The sequence below is a fragment of the Archocentrus centrarchus genome, chromosome 10 (assembly GCF_007364275.1).
Source record: "Archocentrus centrarchus isolate MPI-CPG fArcCen1 chromosome 10, fArcCen1, whole genome shotgun sequence".
NCBI classification, from domain to species: domain Eukaryota; kingdom Metazoa; phylum Chordata; class Actinopteri; order Cichliformes; family Cichlidae; genus Archocentrus; species Archocentrus centrarchus.
The window spans coordinates 25,259,963-25,279,256 of NC_044355.1; the positions used below are offsets into that span (position 1 = coordinate 25,259,963).

The 19,294-nt window shown below is 42.7% G+C and overlaps 1 protein-coding gene across 1 annotated transcript in view; it reads left to right on the top strand.

The window, feature by feature from the left end:
• nrg2b (neuregulin 2b) overlaps window positions 1-19,294 on the top strand; it is a 76,638-nt gene that overhangs the window by 19,715 nt on the left and 37,629 nt on the right. Inside the window, exon 3 of the mRNA XM_030739805.1 lies at window positions 17,036-17,198. Coding sequence (XP_030595665.1) covers window positions 17,036-17,198 — 163 coding nt within the window. The remainder of the gene's footprint in view (window positions 1-17,035; window positions 17,199-19,294) is intronic.

Consider the following 19,294-nt stretch of genomic DNA (forward strand, 5'->3'; position numbering starts at 1 on the left):
CATGTATGCACTCATATGCTCAGAGCTGTGGAAACTTTCTGTGTCAGTGTGTAAATTGCAGCTGCAGAATTAGACTTGTTATGGCTTGCTTGGTGCCTGTGCTGTGTGGGATGTGTGAATCTACTCTAACTGTGGTCGTGCACATGAATTTCAGAGTCTCTCTGTCTTTTTATGCATAACTGTTGTGCAGGCTTAGCTTTTGTTAATGTTTGCAGTCACAAGAATAATTCTTTATCAAACTGCCTCTCAACCTCTGAGCTAACATTACCAAACTAAGTCAATTTGGAATTTACTTCAGTTTCATCCACAGTGGTTTTTTCAGTGGTTGTTAGGAAGCAGTGCTGCCAAAAATAGGCAAGATCTTGGAGGAGGATCTGACGGGGCCCACAGGATTTATTAGCTCACTTGGATGTTTTACAGTCTGTTCACTGATAATTTTATAGGTAAAAACTCACAGAGACAGAGTCAGTAGTGATGATTTCTTCATGTATTATGGACTTAGTGTCTATAAGCACATGGGGGGGGGGGGGGGGGGGGGGGGGGGACTTTCTGATTTGTGTTCATATTCTGCTTGTAGTCCAAGTGTGATTGACCAGACATGTTTGACCGGGCTTAGGATGCATGCAGGTAAACAGTTCAAGTGGAGCGCAAAGGAGGATTGATGGGTATGCATTCCTGAAACCATCAGCTTTGTCTCTTTTTAAACCTTTTTAAATGTATCTGGAATTGTAAATAAAAATCTACATGTGGAATATGAAGCACTGATTTCCCCTGGCTATATTGGAAGCCCTGGGTGAGTAATTAGACAGTAGGTTATGAGTTCATGGGTCATAACCGATTATAATCTTCTTTTCATTGTATGTTTACACTTTGCATGCATCTCTCTTTGGAACCAAGTTGATCCTTGCCCCTCAAATGTGTCTGCTTCTTCTTTCAGTGGTTAGTTTTTAAAGAGTTACATGTTTTAATACAAATCTAGTATCTGAAATAACACAGCAGGAAGTCATGTTTCTAAGAAGTGTCTAATGTCCTGCTTGAGCTGTCTTACATGTGTTTTTGGTAATTAATGCAGTGAAAACGAAGGTCTAGGCAATGAGGCACGATAGGAATATTAACTGGATTACTTATTTAACACATCATCTCTCTAACATCTGAATGTAACCTATAGGTATGAACATGTTTCTGGCATAGAGAGACTGGTTTTAACACTTAATGGAGAACATTTTACAGTTAATTACAGGGATGGAGTTTATGATCATCAAGCAGTGGTACAGTTTTAAATTTTCTGCAGTATTGCTCATATTCACTGGATCCAGTTTCAGTTTGTCAGCTGTTTTGAAGGGCAAACTCCATAAGCATCTTTGAGTACCCAAAGCGACTTGAAGGATTACCATAAATGCTTTCAAATGGGTTAAAATTGTAAAGGGAATTTATGATAATTCGGTGAAACCGACACCGTCACAGTCATAAATGTGGATGTCATATCCATGAAGGATGATTTCTTTCTGGTTTTTTTTAGCTAACATTCTCTGGATCACAAAACCTCCGTGTTGCCCAAGGAGAGCATCCCACAGAGGGATAAGCTCATTGGTAACCAGGCTCACCTCTAACAGCTACTTCAGGCCAAACTCTGCGACTCATTTCCACACTTAGCTCCACGAAAAGCCTCACAGACTCACCAGGTGACCAGCCTAATATGAACTGTTGTTAGGTGGAGCTGCTGCAGTAGTATGACTCTTTGAAAAATAGCCTAGAAGTCATGTGTTTCTGAAAGCAAGTAGAAATATATGTCAGCAGTGCCACTTAGTCCAGCTGTATGTTTTCTTAAGAAAATATTGTTTTTAAAGTAGCCGTCTGAATTCACTAGCTTCATGGTCCAGTGTAGATGCCGTTCAGATATGTCATTGCATGTGTGTATACAGCAGGTGTAGGTAATATACGTTGAGGTGATTAGATAATTATGATGTCACTGGCTATAAATAACCCTCATTTCCTTCCCGTGGGTATCTGGCTGAGGAAATGTTGCTAATAAAGTTAAATGCAGCTGTGACTCCTGTGTGCAGGTACTCTTTGAAGTACAATAGAATCTAATAGCAGGAAATGTGGCAGCTGCATAAAACGCACATGATGCTAAGTAGACTGATGCTAAGAATCCTGGAGCTGGGGTGAGCAATCATATAGGAGGAAATACAAGCTTAAAAAATAAATCTTTGTCTATCCTGCTCCAGTCTTCGCTCCTAGAAATTCTGTTTTTATATGACTAATTTGTAATGTAGGAGGGAGGAAGCAAATTGCTGCCTGAGTGATGTTCACTGGCAATTTTTCCAGTCAAGAAAGTGTCACGTTTTCGTGATTGGCATACAAAAGATACAACTTTGAGTCCCACGTGTAACTATGTTTAACTTGAGCCTACTAAAAAAGAAACCTCGGTAAGGGTGAGGGAACGTTTGTCGCTCTGGTTAAATGTTGAAAAATTAAACAGGGTTTTGTTCTTCAGGTTGGCACTGGCTGTTTCAATATTTAACACGAACTTTCTGCTTTGAGTGCCTAAATAATCATGTTTCAGTTTAGGAAAATTTTCCAGATACATTTTCTATCTGGCACTCAGCATGATTGCACCATATATTTTCCAAGATATCTGTCAGAAGAACTTTAACCTAAAAATGAGATTTTTTTAAAACCCAAACTAGCAACTCTTTAAAAAAGACTAACAGAGAGGTATTGGTACCTAAAAACACAATTAAAATGTGATCTAAGTTTAAAAGTACTGAAAAAACAAAACTAAAACAAAAAGTCACTGATCTCACCTGGAATCTGACCTGTGATCTGACTAGATTTAGCATGTGGACTATTATTTACTGCTGCCTCACAGCTAGAAGGTCTGGGTTTGAATCCACCTTGGCTCGGGCCTTTCTGTGTGGAGTTTGTGTGTTCGCCCTGTGTCTGTGTGGGTTTCCTCCAGGTACTCCAGTTCCCCCCTCTTCATTAATTGGTGAGCTTTAGAGTTCTTGGCCCCATATAAAGAACAAAAAGCAAGTAAATTTGTGTTTAGTCGATTAAGTCTTTGTTGTAACAATGCTTCTTAGCAATAAATCTTATTCTGTTGGAAAGCCTGTTTATTTTCCCTTAAATGTTGTAAGTCGTAAGGAAAATGCATTTGTGGGTTGAGCAGCAGAGTTGAGTATGTCAGCAGCACCCATGAAAAATTTGCCAAATCTTCTCTGCCAGTGTCAAACAGCTTATTCTGCTATTGACTCTCTGGTTCAAGGTATTCGGTCGCTGTTGTAAATGTATTTTCCTTACAAATGTGGCACTGTTTAAGGGGAAATAAATGGGCTTTCCAATGGTTTAAGATGTATTGCCAAGAAGCAGTGAACTAAGAAATTAGAAGAGCACTCAACAAAGCACACGTCGCCCACCCCAAATTGTCTTTTTTACATCAGGGTCGGCGTTAGGGTCGACCACAGGCAGTAGAAAAGATGGACGCAGCTACTATGATGTCACTCACTGGTTTTAGACTCCACATTTTGAAGTTTGAACCGTGTTTGGATGAAGGGCAGAATGCTAAGTTATTAGCTAATGTTAGCAAGTTTGGTTAAAAAGCTGCAGCCGTAAACTTTGTGGGTGTAACATACAGACACACATACTTGCTAATTAGTGCTAAAATACAAGAACATTACTCACCAAAACTAAAGGACAAACGTCTTGGTTGGTCTGTAACACACAGCAATCCATAATATTAGTCAGGTAATCCATTAAAAATGCTGCAAAGGACACCGACAGAGCGCACACACAATGAAGTCCAGTTTAACTCCAGTAGCAAAATGGATGCAGTTGTTATGTTGGGGTAAGTATCTATAGAGGTCAAAACTATACCAGGCTGTAAACATGCTTTTAATGCTGTAAAGTAGGTTATTTTATCATGGAAGTCTATGGACCTTGACTCCCTTTTGGAGCCAGCCTCAAGCAGGACCTAGAGGCTCAAGTGGTTGCTTTTTTAGGTAAATCGGCTGCAGACACCATGGAGGAGCAGTTCTAATTTAACTATTTTCTAGTCTGCTTGGAGGACGCATGCATACTTGATGCTCTTGTAGTCCAGTGTCAGGTCTAAGACCGCGATCACAACAAATCAGAGGGTACAACAACGTCCATGTATAGTCTCGTGTACAGCCTCTGCTTTTGAAATCTGCATCACTCTGACCTAAGCAGACCCTGACATACTTGTAGAAAAGAAACCACTGGCATAAGGGTTAGGGTTTAGGGAAATTACCATATTAATTATACAGCCTTTTGATAGCAAGCTATTGAGTCAGGCTAGCTGGTTCCTCTTTTACCCAGTCTCAGCCTCAGCTAGGTTACGTCGTTGTCATTAAATCCATGTGACCTGCCAGATTGCCAACGGTCTCAACTGCCGCCTGCTTTTAAATGCCAGAAAAATTGAAACCATATATGATAGAGAAATAAGTCTTTTTGCATATGAAACCAGAGGATTTACACTTACATATGATGCATTCAGTGTGTCCCAGAGCACTGTATCCTTCCTCTAACGGGTTCCCAAAAATCATGTAGAAAGCGCTAACAACAACACGTACTCCATGCGCTTTATCATGTGCATTAGCCCGTACAGTTATGGCATTTCTGTATCTAGCATAATATGTTGATACAGAAAATGGTTTTCAGTTTCTCTGTGGGTTAGTGCAGTCTTTAGCTACCTTATGTAGTTACTATGGATTACCTTGATACATATTATTTAGGGGTGGGACTCGATTAAAAAAATTAATCGAATTAATTACAAGCTTTGTAATTAATTAATCGAAATTAATCGCATTTTAATCGCATTTCAATATTTGACATGAGAAATATTAATTTAAGTTTAGTTGATGAATAAATCAATATACATAAGCTTAAACTTCAAAATGTTGTTTATTTTCCCACCAGTCTACTACACAGACCAACGAAGGGTGGAAGTGCTCCTGTGATAAGCAAACTCCTGAAATTAAAGTTAAGCATCATAACTGGATAGTTTTATTCAACATTAATGTCTCACTTGTTATAATTGGAAATTAATCATTAGCTCAGCTGTATTCCTTGATGTTGAAATGTGTTATGCTTGATTTAACAGCTTATTTTGAATTAAAGACTTAAAATTAAACCACAAAAAGGAGAAAAAGTTCATTCTCCGTTTAACACCTGCTTTTTCACAGCTGTGCTTCGCACTCACGGTTGCTAGGCGACATGAGCTACGCAGAGGTGACGGCAGCTGATATGAAGGCTAGCTGCTCACTTCCGGCCTTTGTGGTGTTCGTGGGCTGCGAAAGACGTGGGCCGGGTCCTTCGCAGGATGCGGCCCCTAATTTGGACATTGTGCGTCGATATAATCTGTATGCCGGGAACTCGCGCACTGAGAAACGTTCCACGGTGCAAAGTGCGATTAAAATGCGTTAAAATTTTTAACGCGTTAATTTCCCCGTAATTAATTAATCGAAATTAACGCGTTAAAGTCCCACCCCTAATATTATTATAATTATGGTTCTGAAGGTTCTATTGATGTATAGTGAGTTGTAATATTCCACACGATGGTACTACAGCCTGTATAACTGTAACAATATGGTATGGCAGACTTGTTCTATTGTAGGTCTCAAAGGGTTTTAAAGAACAGATATGAGAGTCTCATTTTCTCACCAGCTCCCAACAAATGGAAGTTTTTTTTATTTTGCAATGACCATCTTGCAGACCACAAGTGTTGGGTAATGTTAGTTTATAATAAACATATCTCTGTTAAAAAATAATCTGTTGTGGTGGCCACATATATGCACATTTCACACCAGAATGCCCCAAGCTCTTATTGCGAAGAGAGAGACCGGAATAGATAGGGAAAAGGCGGGAGAGAGAGGCCTGGGATAAAAGGGCTTGACTCCTCCTTTTGCAGGAGTTATATTTGGAGTTGTAGTAGGTTGTGAGTTTACCTAATAAAGCTGAGACTACATACCTGCTCGTGTCTCCTTCCACCGACTCCTACATTGGTGACCCCGACTAAAGAACATGTCTGCTGACGACAGCTCAGCGGCCGCTGTTTCCTCACCAGCCGCCGCCGTTTCCTCACCAGCCGCCGCCGTTTCTCCCGCTATTTTTGCGGCCACGGTCAAGCTCCCGGAGTTCTGGCAGCACGATCCAGAGCCTTGGTTCCAGCATGTGGAGGCCCAGTTTCACCTCCGCGGGATCACCTCAGACGACACCAAGTATTACCATGTCGTCGCGGCGCTGGACTCTGCTTCTACCCGCCGGCTGATGGGACTGCTCCGGGACCCGCCGCCTGCTAACAAGTATGGAGCGCTGAAGGAGAACCTGCTGCGGATTTATCAGCTTTCAGACGAAGAGCGGGCTGATCGCCTGTTGTCCCTGAATGGCTTGGGAGATGGTAAACCCTCCGAGCTGATGGAGCACATGCTGGCTCTGCTCGGCCCGGGCGACGCTTCGTTTCTCTTTACGCATCTGTTCCTGCGCCAGCTCCCCCCTCCCGTGCGCACCGCGCTAGCCAGCTCCGCTCTGATACGGGCCAAGGATTACCGCGGGCTAGCTGAAGAGGCGGACAAGATTTTGCTGGCATCCAGGCATTCCGGTGTGCATGCACTTTTACCGAGTGCGGCTCTACAAGGGACGGAGGCTAGAGAAGCTGGTGCTGTGGCCGCCGTCGCAGAGCGCCGGAGGAAGGAGAGCGTGCTCTGCTTCTATCATCGCCGGTTCGGAGTGAAGGCGAAGCGCTGCATTCCGCCGTGTACCTTCCAGCACCAGGGAAACGAGAGGGCCGGTGCTCACTAGCAGCTGTGTGCGCTGGCAGCTCGGACAAGCTGCTCTTCATTGAGGACACTGCTTCGGGACGCCGTCTGCTTGTGGACTCGGGTGCTCAGCGTAGCATCATGCCGGCTTCAGCTGCGGACGCCTTGGGACAATGTCACGGACCCCTGCTGGACGCGGCGAACGGTACCCCCATTCGCACATATGGAATGAGGTTGGTGACTGTGTGTTTCAAGGGACGTCAGTTTAACTGGGACTTTGTGATAGCGTCTGTGTCAGTACCTATACTCGGCGCTGATTTCTTGTGTGCTTTCAGGTTGTTGGTCGATGTAGCTAATAGGTGCTTGATAGATGCTGTGTCTTTTGATACCTACCCCTGTACACTTGGTAGTCCTGGCCCCCTGCCCCTCGCTAACATGCTTGCCACAGGTGATGAGTACCAGCGTTTGCTTGCCGAGTTTCCCACCCTCACGGTTCCCACCTTCTCTGCAGCCGTAGCTAAACATGGTGTGGAGCATTACATTACCACTGTGGGTCCGCCGGTTTTTGCGCGTGCACGCCGTCTCGATGCCGCGAAGTTAGCGATAGCCAGGGAGGAGTTTGCAAACATGGAGCGCCTTGGTATTGTGCGCCGCTCAAACAGCCCGTGGGCGTCCCCGTTGCACATGGTCCCTAAAGCTGACGGTGGGTGGCGCCCTTGTGGGGATTTTAGGCGCCTTAATAATGCGACGACTAATGACAGGTACCCGGTTCCCCACATTCAAGATTTTTCGGTTCATCTTGCGGGGGCAACTATTTTTTCAAAGGTGGATTTGGTGAGGGGATACCATCAGGTTCCTGTCCATCCGCGTGATGTGCCCAAGACCGCGGTTATCACTCCTTTTGGCCTTTTCGAGTTTTTGCGAATGCCCTTCGGTCTGAAGGGCGCGGCACAGACGTTTCAGCGCCTCATGGACTCCGTTTTGCGTGGTATGCCATTTTTGTTCGTCTATCTGGATGACATACTGGTTGCCAGCCCTTCCGCCGCGGAGCATTCAGTGCACCTCCGCCAGTTGTTTGAGCGTCTCAGTGAGCACGGTTTGATTGTGAATCCAGCTAAATGCCAGTTCGGTCTGCCGGCCATAGAGTTTTTGGGACACCTCGTTTCGCCCCAAGGGGCGTTTCCCCTGCCCGCTAAGGTGGAGGCGGTTTCTGCTTTTCCGCGCCCTTCCTCAGTGAAGCCCCTGCAGGAGTTTTTGGGGATGGTGAACTTTTATAACCGTTTCATCCCCCGGGCTGCTCACCTCATGCACCCTCTGTACAATGCACTTAAGGGCAAGAAAGGCAACCAAGAGATAGAGTGGACACCTGAGCGGGTGCAGGCATTTGACAGTGCCAAAGCTGCTCTTGCCAACGCTGCCCTGCTGGCCCACCCGTCTCCCGAGGCGCCTGTTGCCCTTACTACCGATGCCTCCGATTTTGCAGTCGGGGCCGTGTGCGAACAATGGGTGGGTGGTGCTTGGCAGCCCCTCGCCTTTTTTAGCAGGAAGCTTCGGGATGCGGAGAGAAAGTACAGTACGTTTGACAGGGAGCTCCTTGCCCTTTTTCTCGCGACGCGTCATTTCCGGTTCCTGCTTGAGGGCCGTGACTTTACCGCTTTTTTAGACCACAAACCTCTCACATTTGCCATGGCAAAGGTTTCAGAACCATGGACTGCACGGCAGCAACGGCAGCTTTCTGCTATTTCAGAGTTTACCACTGACATTCAGCACGTCGCCGGCAAGTGTAATCGGGTGGCTGACTGTCTGTCCAGGGCGCAGGTTAGTTCTGTGCATTTGGGAGTGGACTACTCTGCCATGGCTGCCGACCAACTTACGGATACGGAGATTCAGGCTTTTAAGGCGGCCGAGTCCAGTTTGCGTTTGGAAGATGTCTCATTTCAGGATAGTGGCGTAACCCTACTTTGCGACGTCTCATTGGGAAGGCCTCGCCCCTTGGTTCCTGCTTGCTGGCGTCGGCGGGTTTTTGAGGCAGTTCATTCTCTTTCGCACCCAGGAGTTAAAGCCTCAGTTAAGTTGGTAGGGGCCAAGTTTGTGTGGCCCGGCCTCCGGAAAGAGGTCAGGGCGTGGGCTTCCTCATGTGTTGCTTGTCAGCGCGCCAAAGTGCAACGACACACCAAATCCCCTCTGGAGCACTTTCCCATACCACAGAGAAGGTTCGAACATGTCCATGTAGACCTGGTAGGTCCATTTCCCCCTTCCCGGGGTTTCACCCATCTCCTGACAATGGTGGACAGGACGACTCGGTGGCCTGAAGCAGTTCCTTTGGCGTCAACCACCTCAGCAGATGTTGCTCGTGCGTTCGTCTCCTCCTGGGTATCTCGGTTTGGCGTACCGCTTGACTTGACATCTGACAGGGGTCCTCAGTTCACGTCTGAGCTGTGGACTGCTGTGGCGGAGAACCTTGGCGTCAGACTCCATCGCACTACCGCGTACCACCCGCAGTCCAATGGCCTTTGCGAGAGGTTCCACCGTACCATGAAGGCTGCCTTACGGGCTGCGCTGGTGGACAGCAGCTGGGTTGACCGCCTTCCTTGGGTCCTGCTGGGCCTGCGTGCGACACCTAAGGAGGACCTGCAGTCTTCTTCAGCCGAGCTGGTCCTGGGCCAGCCTTTGAGGGTTCCAGGGGAATTCCTTCCTGGTGCATCTGCTTCGGGGGCCGACAAAAGGAGCGGGCCGGTTTTCCCGGGGAATGATAGGTTTTTGGCCCCAGTAGCGGCGCATCACTGCCTTCCACAGTCATATGTGCCAAAGGACCTGATGTCTGCCAAGTACATTTTTATCCGCCATGACGCGCACCGTTCTCCACTTCGACCTCCTTATGATGGTCCATTCCGTGTGCTAGAGGTGGGACCTAAGGATTTTTTGGTTGAGCTGGGAGGTCGTCAGGAGCGGGTTTCGGTGGATCGCCTTAAGCCTGCTCACATGTTTCCGGATGGTCCTATTGAGTTGGCCCAACCTCCGCGCCGCGGTCGTCCTCCCGTTTCTATGCCTCACTCGGAGGACCTGCCCCCAGCTGCTGTTTTTTCCCCTGCGAGGGGGCAGTCTCGCCGTAGTCGGGGCTATGCCCCTCCCTCGTTTTCACCACCTGTGGTCGCCAAGCACAGCCGTAGTGGCCGCCTTGTTAAACCCCCTAGGAGATACTCTTGATGTGGTATTTTATTTTTGCTATGTTGAGTTGAAAATGGTTGCTGTTTTTATTATTGTATTGTTTGCCATTCTGTGTGTTCAGGGGGGGCCTGTGTGGTGGCCACATATATGCACATTTCACACCAGATTGCCCCAAGCTCTTATTGCGAAGAGAGAGACCGGAATAGATAGGGAAAAGGCGGGAGAGAGAGGCCTGGGATAAAAGGGCTTGACTCCTCCTTTTGCAGGAGTTATATTTGGAGTTGTAGTAGGTTGTGAGTTTACCTAATAAAGCTGAGACTACATACCTGCTCGTGTCTCCTTCCACCGACTCCTACACTGTAACATTGCAACTCTACCTGCTGAGAAAAGAAACCATCCTTTCGCAGTTACCTTTCACGTTTGTTATATTGTCGATTGTAGCCCACTTTACAGTGACCTCAGCATGTACTCAGTTTAGCTCATTGCATAGAGAGTGGATGTTAGTGTCTCCTCCACCACGTAACCAGCAACAAGCTTCTTAATTTCCCTCAGAGTGACAGCTTTAGCAGAGCTAAAGGTTGTGGTTCCAGAGCTGTAGCACCTTCTCCTTCTGTTTCCTTGTCCTTCTCAAAGGGTTCCAGTGTTGTGGAACCTCCAAGTGCATCCTCAAAGTGTAAAGAATAGCTCCTCAGCAGCTGACAGAGACTTATTGTTACCCCCTCGCAAAAATGATGCATATACTTCCATAATGTGAAGGCTGTCCTCTCTTCTATCAAGCTAGCTGACCTAGCTGACACAACTGTAGGACTGGATATGTTCCATCAGTACGCAGTAGCTGCCCAAGAGTCAGAGGGACACCGAAACACTGCATATGTCATATATGTATATATATATATATATATATATGTATATGTGTATATATATATATATATATATATATATATATATATATATATATATATATATATATATATTTTTTTTTTTTTTTTTTTTTTTTTCACCTTTTGTCCCAACAAATACGGTAACATTTTTAATAGAAACTGATTTATTATTTGAAAAAAGTAACTAGATGTCTGATTACAAAACTAATATTACTCATTACAAGCAGAAAGTAATCTAAGTACTCTTATGTACTACTTTGTAAGATGTTAGATCCAAAACTGGATGCTCCTGTAAATGTGATTGAACGGATTGATTAACAGATTGACAGAAGGATTGAATGTTATTTAACACCGGATGTGTGGACAAACTGGCCGTCCTCTGCTTCTCCTCCTGTGTGTCTTAACCTCCTACTCGCGTGTGCGTATTGCCAAGCTTTAGAAAAATATTCTAATCTGCAAAGACCTAAATTTCATTTTAACACCTCACTCCCATTTCTCCCACACATATTTCAAATGAACTCTCCGGCTTCTGAGAAGTCACAGTCATCGTTTCTGTCTGTTTTTTTTTTCCCCGTGCTTCCTTCCCACAGTGAAATGATACATGTTAGAAACTGCAGTGTGTGTGGAGTAAAGCTGTAGTGCTGTAGTGCAACACCTTGACTCCTCCAGACTTTAATGTGTTCTTCTTAATGCTGACATCTTTTTTTTTTTTAAAGAAAAAGGAAGATTTTTGGTGTTTTTTTGTTTTTTTTTTGGGATATTTTGCTGCATTATTTGCTGCTCTGTTTTCTTTCTGTTGTTTGGTGGCATTTCTAGTTAATTTACTCTTGATTATTTCTAATGTACTTACTGACTGTGAAGCACTTTGTAACTTGCTTGTGAAAAGTGTAATACAAACAAAGATTATTATTCTCAGAGGTATTTTGTCATTGTGAAACTAAATGTCAGATCTGTACTGCTGGAATTGGCCTAATGTCGCCCCTCCCACAATGAAATCTCATCTCTTTTCCACGTATGGTACATTGTCATTAGATTACAGTTCCCATGATTTCCTTTCCGTCTCCTGCAAAATATCCAGAGCAAAATGCAGGACAAAAACAGCAGTGGGTTGCTCAGGGTCCTATAGAAGATAATTTGTCATGTCTGGAGCATTTTTATGCATTTTTGCCAATATAATAAAGCAACCTAGTAACAGAAGTTACACACAGAATGTTTCACTGTAGCTCGCGCTAACCACCTAACCACTTATTTCAAATTGAAGTAATTATGTGTGACACATTAAATGACATATTTTCCTATGTACCTGTGGACCACATGAGAAGGTTCTGAAAGGCCATACTCAAAGGTGGGGTGAAAAAGTGGCTGTCATAGAGAGACTGCAGGCTGGTGACTAGAAGACTGACAGAAGCAGAAGTCAGATAAACTTTTAAGAAGCTTAAAACAAAAAACAAGATAAACAAAGATAATTGCAATAACCTTCACTGGAAGAGTTGTTTGTTAAACAGTCACTGTTAGCAAAAATTTTAGATTGATTATCTGTATATCCAGGAGATAGAGAAACATTACCATTTCTTTTTTTTCATCCTTGTTTCTCAATACATGACAAATACAGCCAGAAGCTAGAGAAATATTTGCTTTCGCCAAATGCGAGGAAGCACAACATGCACACGACTTGCCTAGTGTCTTTATGGCGCCGTAAATCAAGACTATTGCGGTTCGCTCGCTTCTCCTTTAGTGTGTGAGTGTGTTTCATAAAGGAAAGCTTGAATTAAAGCCACACTTTAGGTTATTAACTGTTATATATCTGTGGCATATTTGTACCATACTGGAAATAAATGTTTACTCTCACTTTTACAGTACTACAAATTCTTTTAAAAAAGAAGAAGAAGATACTTTCAGCTGTTCCCTTGATGCAACCCGAAGGGGATTGTGTCTTCGGCTAGAATTGAATCAGCAACCTTTTGAGCAAATGTGTTAACTACTATACCACTGGTGGCACGTAGTACTATTAAAATAATAGTAAATAAATGTTAATATGTTATTGTTCATGGTTTAACGAATAATTATACAAATGAAGTTAGTGTTTTGCTGTTACTTTATGTATGACAGAGCTTTTTATTGTGAAAGGAAGGAACAGGAAGAACCCCTTTTTACCCCGGTAGAACAAATCAAGTTTCCACATATGTATATACTGTTACATTTGAGGATCCTCATATTAAACATGGCCAAAGTTTCAAATTACGAGGTCCGTGTACATTCAAATAATCCCTGTGAACAAAAAGCTCAGGCCCCGTAATTTTTTTCCACTCTTGGTTTTGTATGATGTCACGGAGGGTGAATACCTTTAATGCGGTCATCTCAGGCACACAGCTCTGAATGTGAGCACAGCAGCCCCGCCCACCTGCTACTCAAACGTTCTGTTTGTGAGGGGCCACCAATCAGAGGAAAGTGGGAAGAGGTAAAGCTTGATCCAGACAAGAGTATGAGCTCTAAAAAACTAAAACCAAAACAATGAGCTGAAAGATGCTAAAATGAGCTAGAGAATGAGGTAAATTGCACCAGATGATAATTCTACATTTTTGAGCCGTTGTTATAGTGAAGACATCAAGTCATGCATTGCTAATGTCATAAGCGCAGTGTTGGTTATGAGATTAAGTCAAACATCATGGTCAACAGATGTGGTCCTAATTGAGACAGTGGCGTGTGGAGCCTTGTTAAAAAAAATAGCAAGCAAATTTTCTAAAATATGTATGATAACTGTGTAGATGATGGCTACACTGTTATTGAGCATAACTCAGTACTAGCCAGGAGCCATGGAGTGAGAAAGAGACAGCATGTGGTGATGCCGGGATGATTTGCTTTGGCGTGACGTGGAATTGCACATCGATGGTGTGTGTCGAGACTGTGACAAGACTAAATGTCACTAAATGTAAAAAAAAAAAAAAAAAGCGATTTAAGACATGCTGCTTGTTCTGTTGTGAGTCACAAACACATACTTGAATCTCACTTATATAACTGCAAGCTGTTTGGATGGTGCTGCATGGAGGATCTACTTTTCAGTTTGTGTTTTTTTTTTTTTGCCTAGACTAACTTCCACCTGTGTGATTTCCTGTTTCATCTATGGTATTCAGCACCAAACCATTTGGCTTAAAAACAGTTCACAAAGAGTCATATTCTAAAAGAGCAAGACAGTTTTTAAAAACAGATGGTGTGTGTAGTTTTTAGTGAAAGTTACACAAACAAGAGCAGTCAGTGAATTCTTTATAGACTATTTTTGGCGTGATGCCATAGAAGATGCTTTTGACTGGATAGAAAGTAGATAAAAATAAACTACAACGTCAACAGAGTGCAATAGTGTGACAAACTTTTTCTTAATAATTTTAGGACATCAGTAAAGCTTACAGAAATGAAATATATCACAATTTGGATACACACAAAGTATTTCTTAGCTGGATCGTGGCTTTAGGTTATCATGAGATTTGTTGCAATAAATGAAAAAGAAAAAATATCACAAGATGTCTTCTGTATTTATTTTTGCCAAACAACTCATTTTTTATTATATATAGCCATGGGGGAGTTGGAACTTAGATGGAATACATATAAAAATGGAGTCTTCGCTTTTAAGACCTGGGTGGAATTACCTTAAACCTGCATTCTTTTTAATGACCAGCAGGGGTCAGGAAACTTTTCCCTGATGAGTTTTTGGTCTCAGCTGCTGCAGCGTGTTCATTTTGTAAATTATGGTCCCCATTAGAGTAAAAAAGAACGCTATGGCAGGGTGCTATAGGGCAGGCCTACCTTCTGACTGACAAGTCGCTACAATATGAGCATCCCTGGGTTTCTCAGTTGGATCCACCCCTCACTCACCAATCCAGTTTTAAAACACCAACGTGGCGAAAATGTGTAGGTCATGGTGACGTTATTCACCTTTAATATAACATCTGTGGGAACTTATGAGAAGATAAGCTAACTCAACATTTGTTGTATTGATTAAAGTCATTTGCCAATTTTCAGGGAGAGCGGTTACATTTAAAGTCATCTACAGTAGTCAATTGTCAGTGCCACTTCAGGCCCCAGTCACATAGGCTTAGAGACCAGTCAGTGACCCCCTGGAAACCTCTGCTAACTAGGGAAAAATGTGTATTCTGAGACTAGTTGGGAGTGGTTGCTGGCTGTCACTGTGAAATCGATTTCTAAGCCTCAGTCACGCAGGCCTAGAGACTAGTCAGCAACCCCCTTTTAACCTCAAATGACTAGGGAAAAATGTGCACGTGACAGGTTGGTGAGCATTTGGGGGACTGTGTTCTGGCACAGGAAGAAGTCCCATAAATAAAGGAAACCAGTCATGGCCACAACATCTAATTTATTTGAAGCTTGAGAAGAACTTACTGGGGATTTATACTTAAGTGGGAAATCCATGGTGTATCTACATCATAACTGCAAACCCCTCTGAAATCCTACGCCGTAACTTACAGCGTAACTTAATGCGCACCACCCTAGAAATGGAACTTGATGTCACATTGATGCAGCCAGCAACTATTGCCATTGTTCAGTACCATCACTTCCTCCTGTGCATTTCTGGCTACTTTTTCAATGCAGTGTTTGAATTAAAAAAAAAAAAAAAAAAAAAAAATATATATATATATATATATATACACACACACATATATATGTATATATATATAGAGAGAGAGAGCATCAATATGAGAACTCACAAATGTCAGCAAATTGCTGGAGGGAGATTGCTAAAATTTTGAAATGGACATGAGGGACTTTTTAAAGAAGTGGACTCAAATGCAGGAAACTGAAGGCTGAATATTAAACTGAAGGCAAGCCTTTATCATAGCTCATCAAAACTCCCAAACACATTAAGTTCAGTCAAAAGAACATGTATATGCATTGAAATCACACGGGCGGAAAAAAAACAAAACTGGACAGCTAGGACTGAGGGGAGCATGCCAGATATGTTGACAAAGAACGGGGAAGACTGGACTATATACACAGAGGGCTGATTAGGAATTAGACACAGGAGGGAAACCGGACACAGATGCACAGGTTAAAGTGATTAAGACAATCACGAAGCAGGACATAAACTAACACAAAGCATGAAAGAAAACTAACCTTCAAACAGGAACTAAAACTATAGTCATCATATTTGCACAACTGACAGGATGTAAACAAACATATATTGACTTACAGTTTCATATAGATGGCTAAAGCTGTAGTGTATTTACTGCATCTATGTGAGGAGTCATGGAAGCTGCAGCAGTGCTATGAGGAACCTATACAACAGTTGTCTTGCATTTGATCAAGCATGTCCTATCACTGCACTATATGTGTGTGTGCACATGTGGGGTAAAATGTGTTTCAATGCTTGTGTGTGTGTGTGTGTGTGTGTGTGTGTGTGTGTGTGTGTGTGTGTGTGTGTGTGTGTGTGTGTGTGTGTGTATATATAAATGGTAGTAGATGGTGCTGAGCTGTCTCTTTGCTTTAGCTTCTGTGTGCTTGTGTTGCCTGTGCTGGTGTCAGTGATGCAGTCTGTTGTAGTTTTTAAGGAGAGAAGAGAGAGAGTGAAAGACTCCTGGGACTGATGAAGCGCGCGCTCTCACACACACACACACACACACAGCTCTATAGTGAAAATCTACTGCAGAGAGTTTCTGAGGCAAGACTTTTTTTTTTTTTTTCAATACAAGCTTTCAGTTTGTCTTTGCCTTTCAGGATTCAGACCACCTTACCATAGTGCCATTCCTCTCTGTGTGTGTCCTTACATGTCTATCTTTGTGAGGGCCAATTTAACTTTTAGACTTCCAGAGTAAGGACATTTGTGGAAGTCAAAGACATGTTGAGCTGTTCTAGGTTTAAAGAATTAGGTTTGGGTTAAGGTTAAGCTTTGGAGCCAAGGAATGCTTGTGTGTCTGTGTTTCTTCTTTGAGTTAACTCTGACCTGTTGGCACATGTTTTGACCTTAACATCTAAACCCTGCCTTATAGATTTCCATTTGTTATGCACATGAGCACACACTCAAAGAAACATACACACCAAGGGAAAAAGGCGCACTCAGATAATTACATTTATAGATTAATTGAATGTCTGTCATTTGTTTCAATAATGCAAGCTTTGATTTTTCTTTCTCTGCCCCCCACCCCCTTACTTTCCTCCCTTTCTCTGTCCCTCTCTCAATTTGTGTCTGTGCCTCTCTCCATCCAGCCTCTGCTCCTAAGTTGCGGCTGATGCGAGGCCAGTCTCTGATGGAAGGGGACAAGCTGTACTTGAAGTGTGAGGCGTCGGGGAATCCCAGCCCTTCCTTCCGCTGGTACAAAGATGGACATGAGCTTCAGAAAGGCAGAGACCTCAAAATAAAAACCAACAAGTGAGTGTGCCAGACTGGATTTTTTTTTTTAAAGAACTGTCCTCAACAGACATGTTTAGGTTGATGCTTGGTAGAAAATTGAACTTTTACTCCCTGTTATCATGCCCTATTCAACAATGAGTAAACCATCAAGTTAATATATTCTCATAACAATGGGCTCAATGATATATTTCTGTCTGGAGTTGATGTGACAGGTGTCGCTGGTAGTCACAGTGTGACAGACAATAATGCCTTGCTCTATGGAGCATTTAATCATCTTTTACCCTCTAGAGCTCAAAAGTGACCACTCATTTTATAAGGGCTTTAGTTTTGGAAGTGAATTTTCTATTCATTTTCTCCATTGACATTTCAGAAATCCTAATAATGAGTTTTAAGCCTTGAGTCAAGCCAACCAGCTACATGGTAAATAAAAAGATTTGATTTGGTTTAAAAAAAATAAAATAAAGGAAAATGGGACAAGAAGGTGCAAGACTGTTTACCTCATTATTTTTAACGTTGAAGGAACTCCCCATCCTAAAAATTTCCATGGTAACAGCGACCTCCACCAATGGGAGACGTCGCTGTTTCAATGTGGCATCAAGGGTACAGTAATTCATTTCAAGTAAAACAAATAAAAAACAAGGTTGATTTACAGATTTGTGGTTTCTACTGGAGCACATACCATCATTTCATGATATTGTATAATGGCTCATAATCAATATCCCTGTGGAGAATATGAAAATGATTTTTACTTCTGGAACCTCGCTTGAGTACTCTTATTTTATTATTAATACTCATGCATTCTGTCACATGCATAAATGTGTACAATATTCTTGCTTTGGGGATGCACAAATGGATCCTGCGATTCCAGGTAACCCCATGAAACTGCAGGTATTGCATAAATTCAGAGAAAAGAATCCTACAAACAGCTGAAAGCAACAAACACAACTACAGACATGTCTGTGTGTGGGCCTCTGGAATTTTTAGCACATGAAGTTTTGGCTACTGGAATGTTTTTGGTGCTCAAATGTGGAAAATAACTGATGTTTAAACTTTGTCCTGTGTGCACTGAAAACCTGGTTAAAGTGGAGCTTCAAGCCCCCCCCCTTATTAATTTCACAAATCATAAGGGCCAAGCTCCCCTTGGCTGGTTTGCATGCTAGATTTGGGTGAAAAGCTGCTCTGCTCTCTTTATTTACATACCTATATTGTCAAAATTAGTCATAAGCTCTGCACAAAATAATAAAAATGTGCACACAAGGTGCATTTTGATTAATACGTGTTCTCAGTTTAGTAAAACAGAGCCTTAGCAATATTTGTTTCCTTTCTATGGCCACCAAAGTGCTTGGTAGTGTCCAGCTAAAAAACATTACAGTCCCACAGTACACTACCTGCTCATCATCAGAGGCCTGGTGGTGTAGTGGTTAGTACTATTACCTCATCAGAAGAAGGTTCCTGGTTCAGATCCCAGCTGGAGCCTGGCTCTAAAGCCATGGGTGTTTTTGGTTTGTTTTGTGGTTTTTTTTGGTTTTTTTGGGGGGGTGAGATATTTTCATTAGAGCCAAACAACCAGATTACAACAAATGTATAATTATTATATTATTATATAATTATTAGGCATATGCACCTATTAACACATTTAACAATATAATACTGACAAAATGGTACATCAAAAGGTGCCATACAATGTACACAGACAGGTTTTCCCCCTTCCCTTCCCTTTTCCTCCCTGCCCCTTTTTCCTTCCCTCCCCTTTTCCCCCCTTTATAACAAAAAAAATTTTTTTTTAAATCCTCACATCTCAGTTCACTAAAGTCAACACACACCAAAAAAAAAAAAAAAAAAAAACCCTCATCAGATATATACAAAGACAGGCATGTTAGGTTCATTGGTGATCCTAAATTTGCCATAGAGGTGGGGCAGATTAAGTGTATAAAATAAAATACTGCATGACTGAACTGTGACTTGATGTCTACTGACCACTCAAAGTATTTTAAAGACTAACAAAGCGCTATATAAATGCCATTCCAAACAGAAGACAGAGTTGGCATCTATTTAGTGAACACTGATGTACCATGTAGAATCACATATTTATGGATGTTGGGAACAAGATTGAA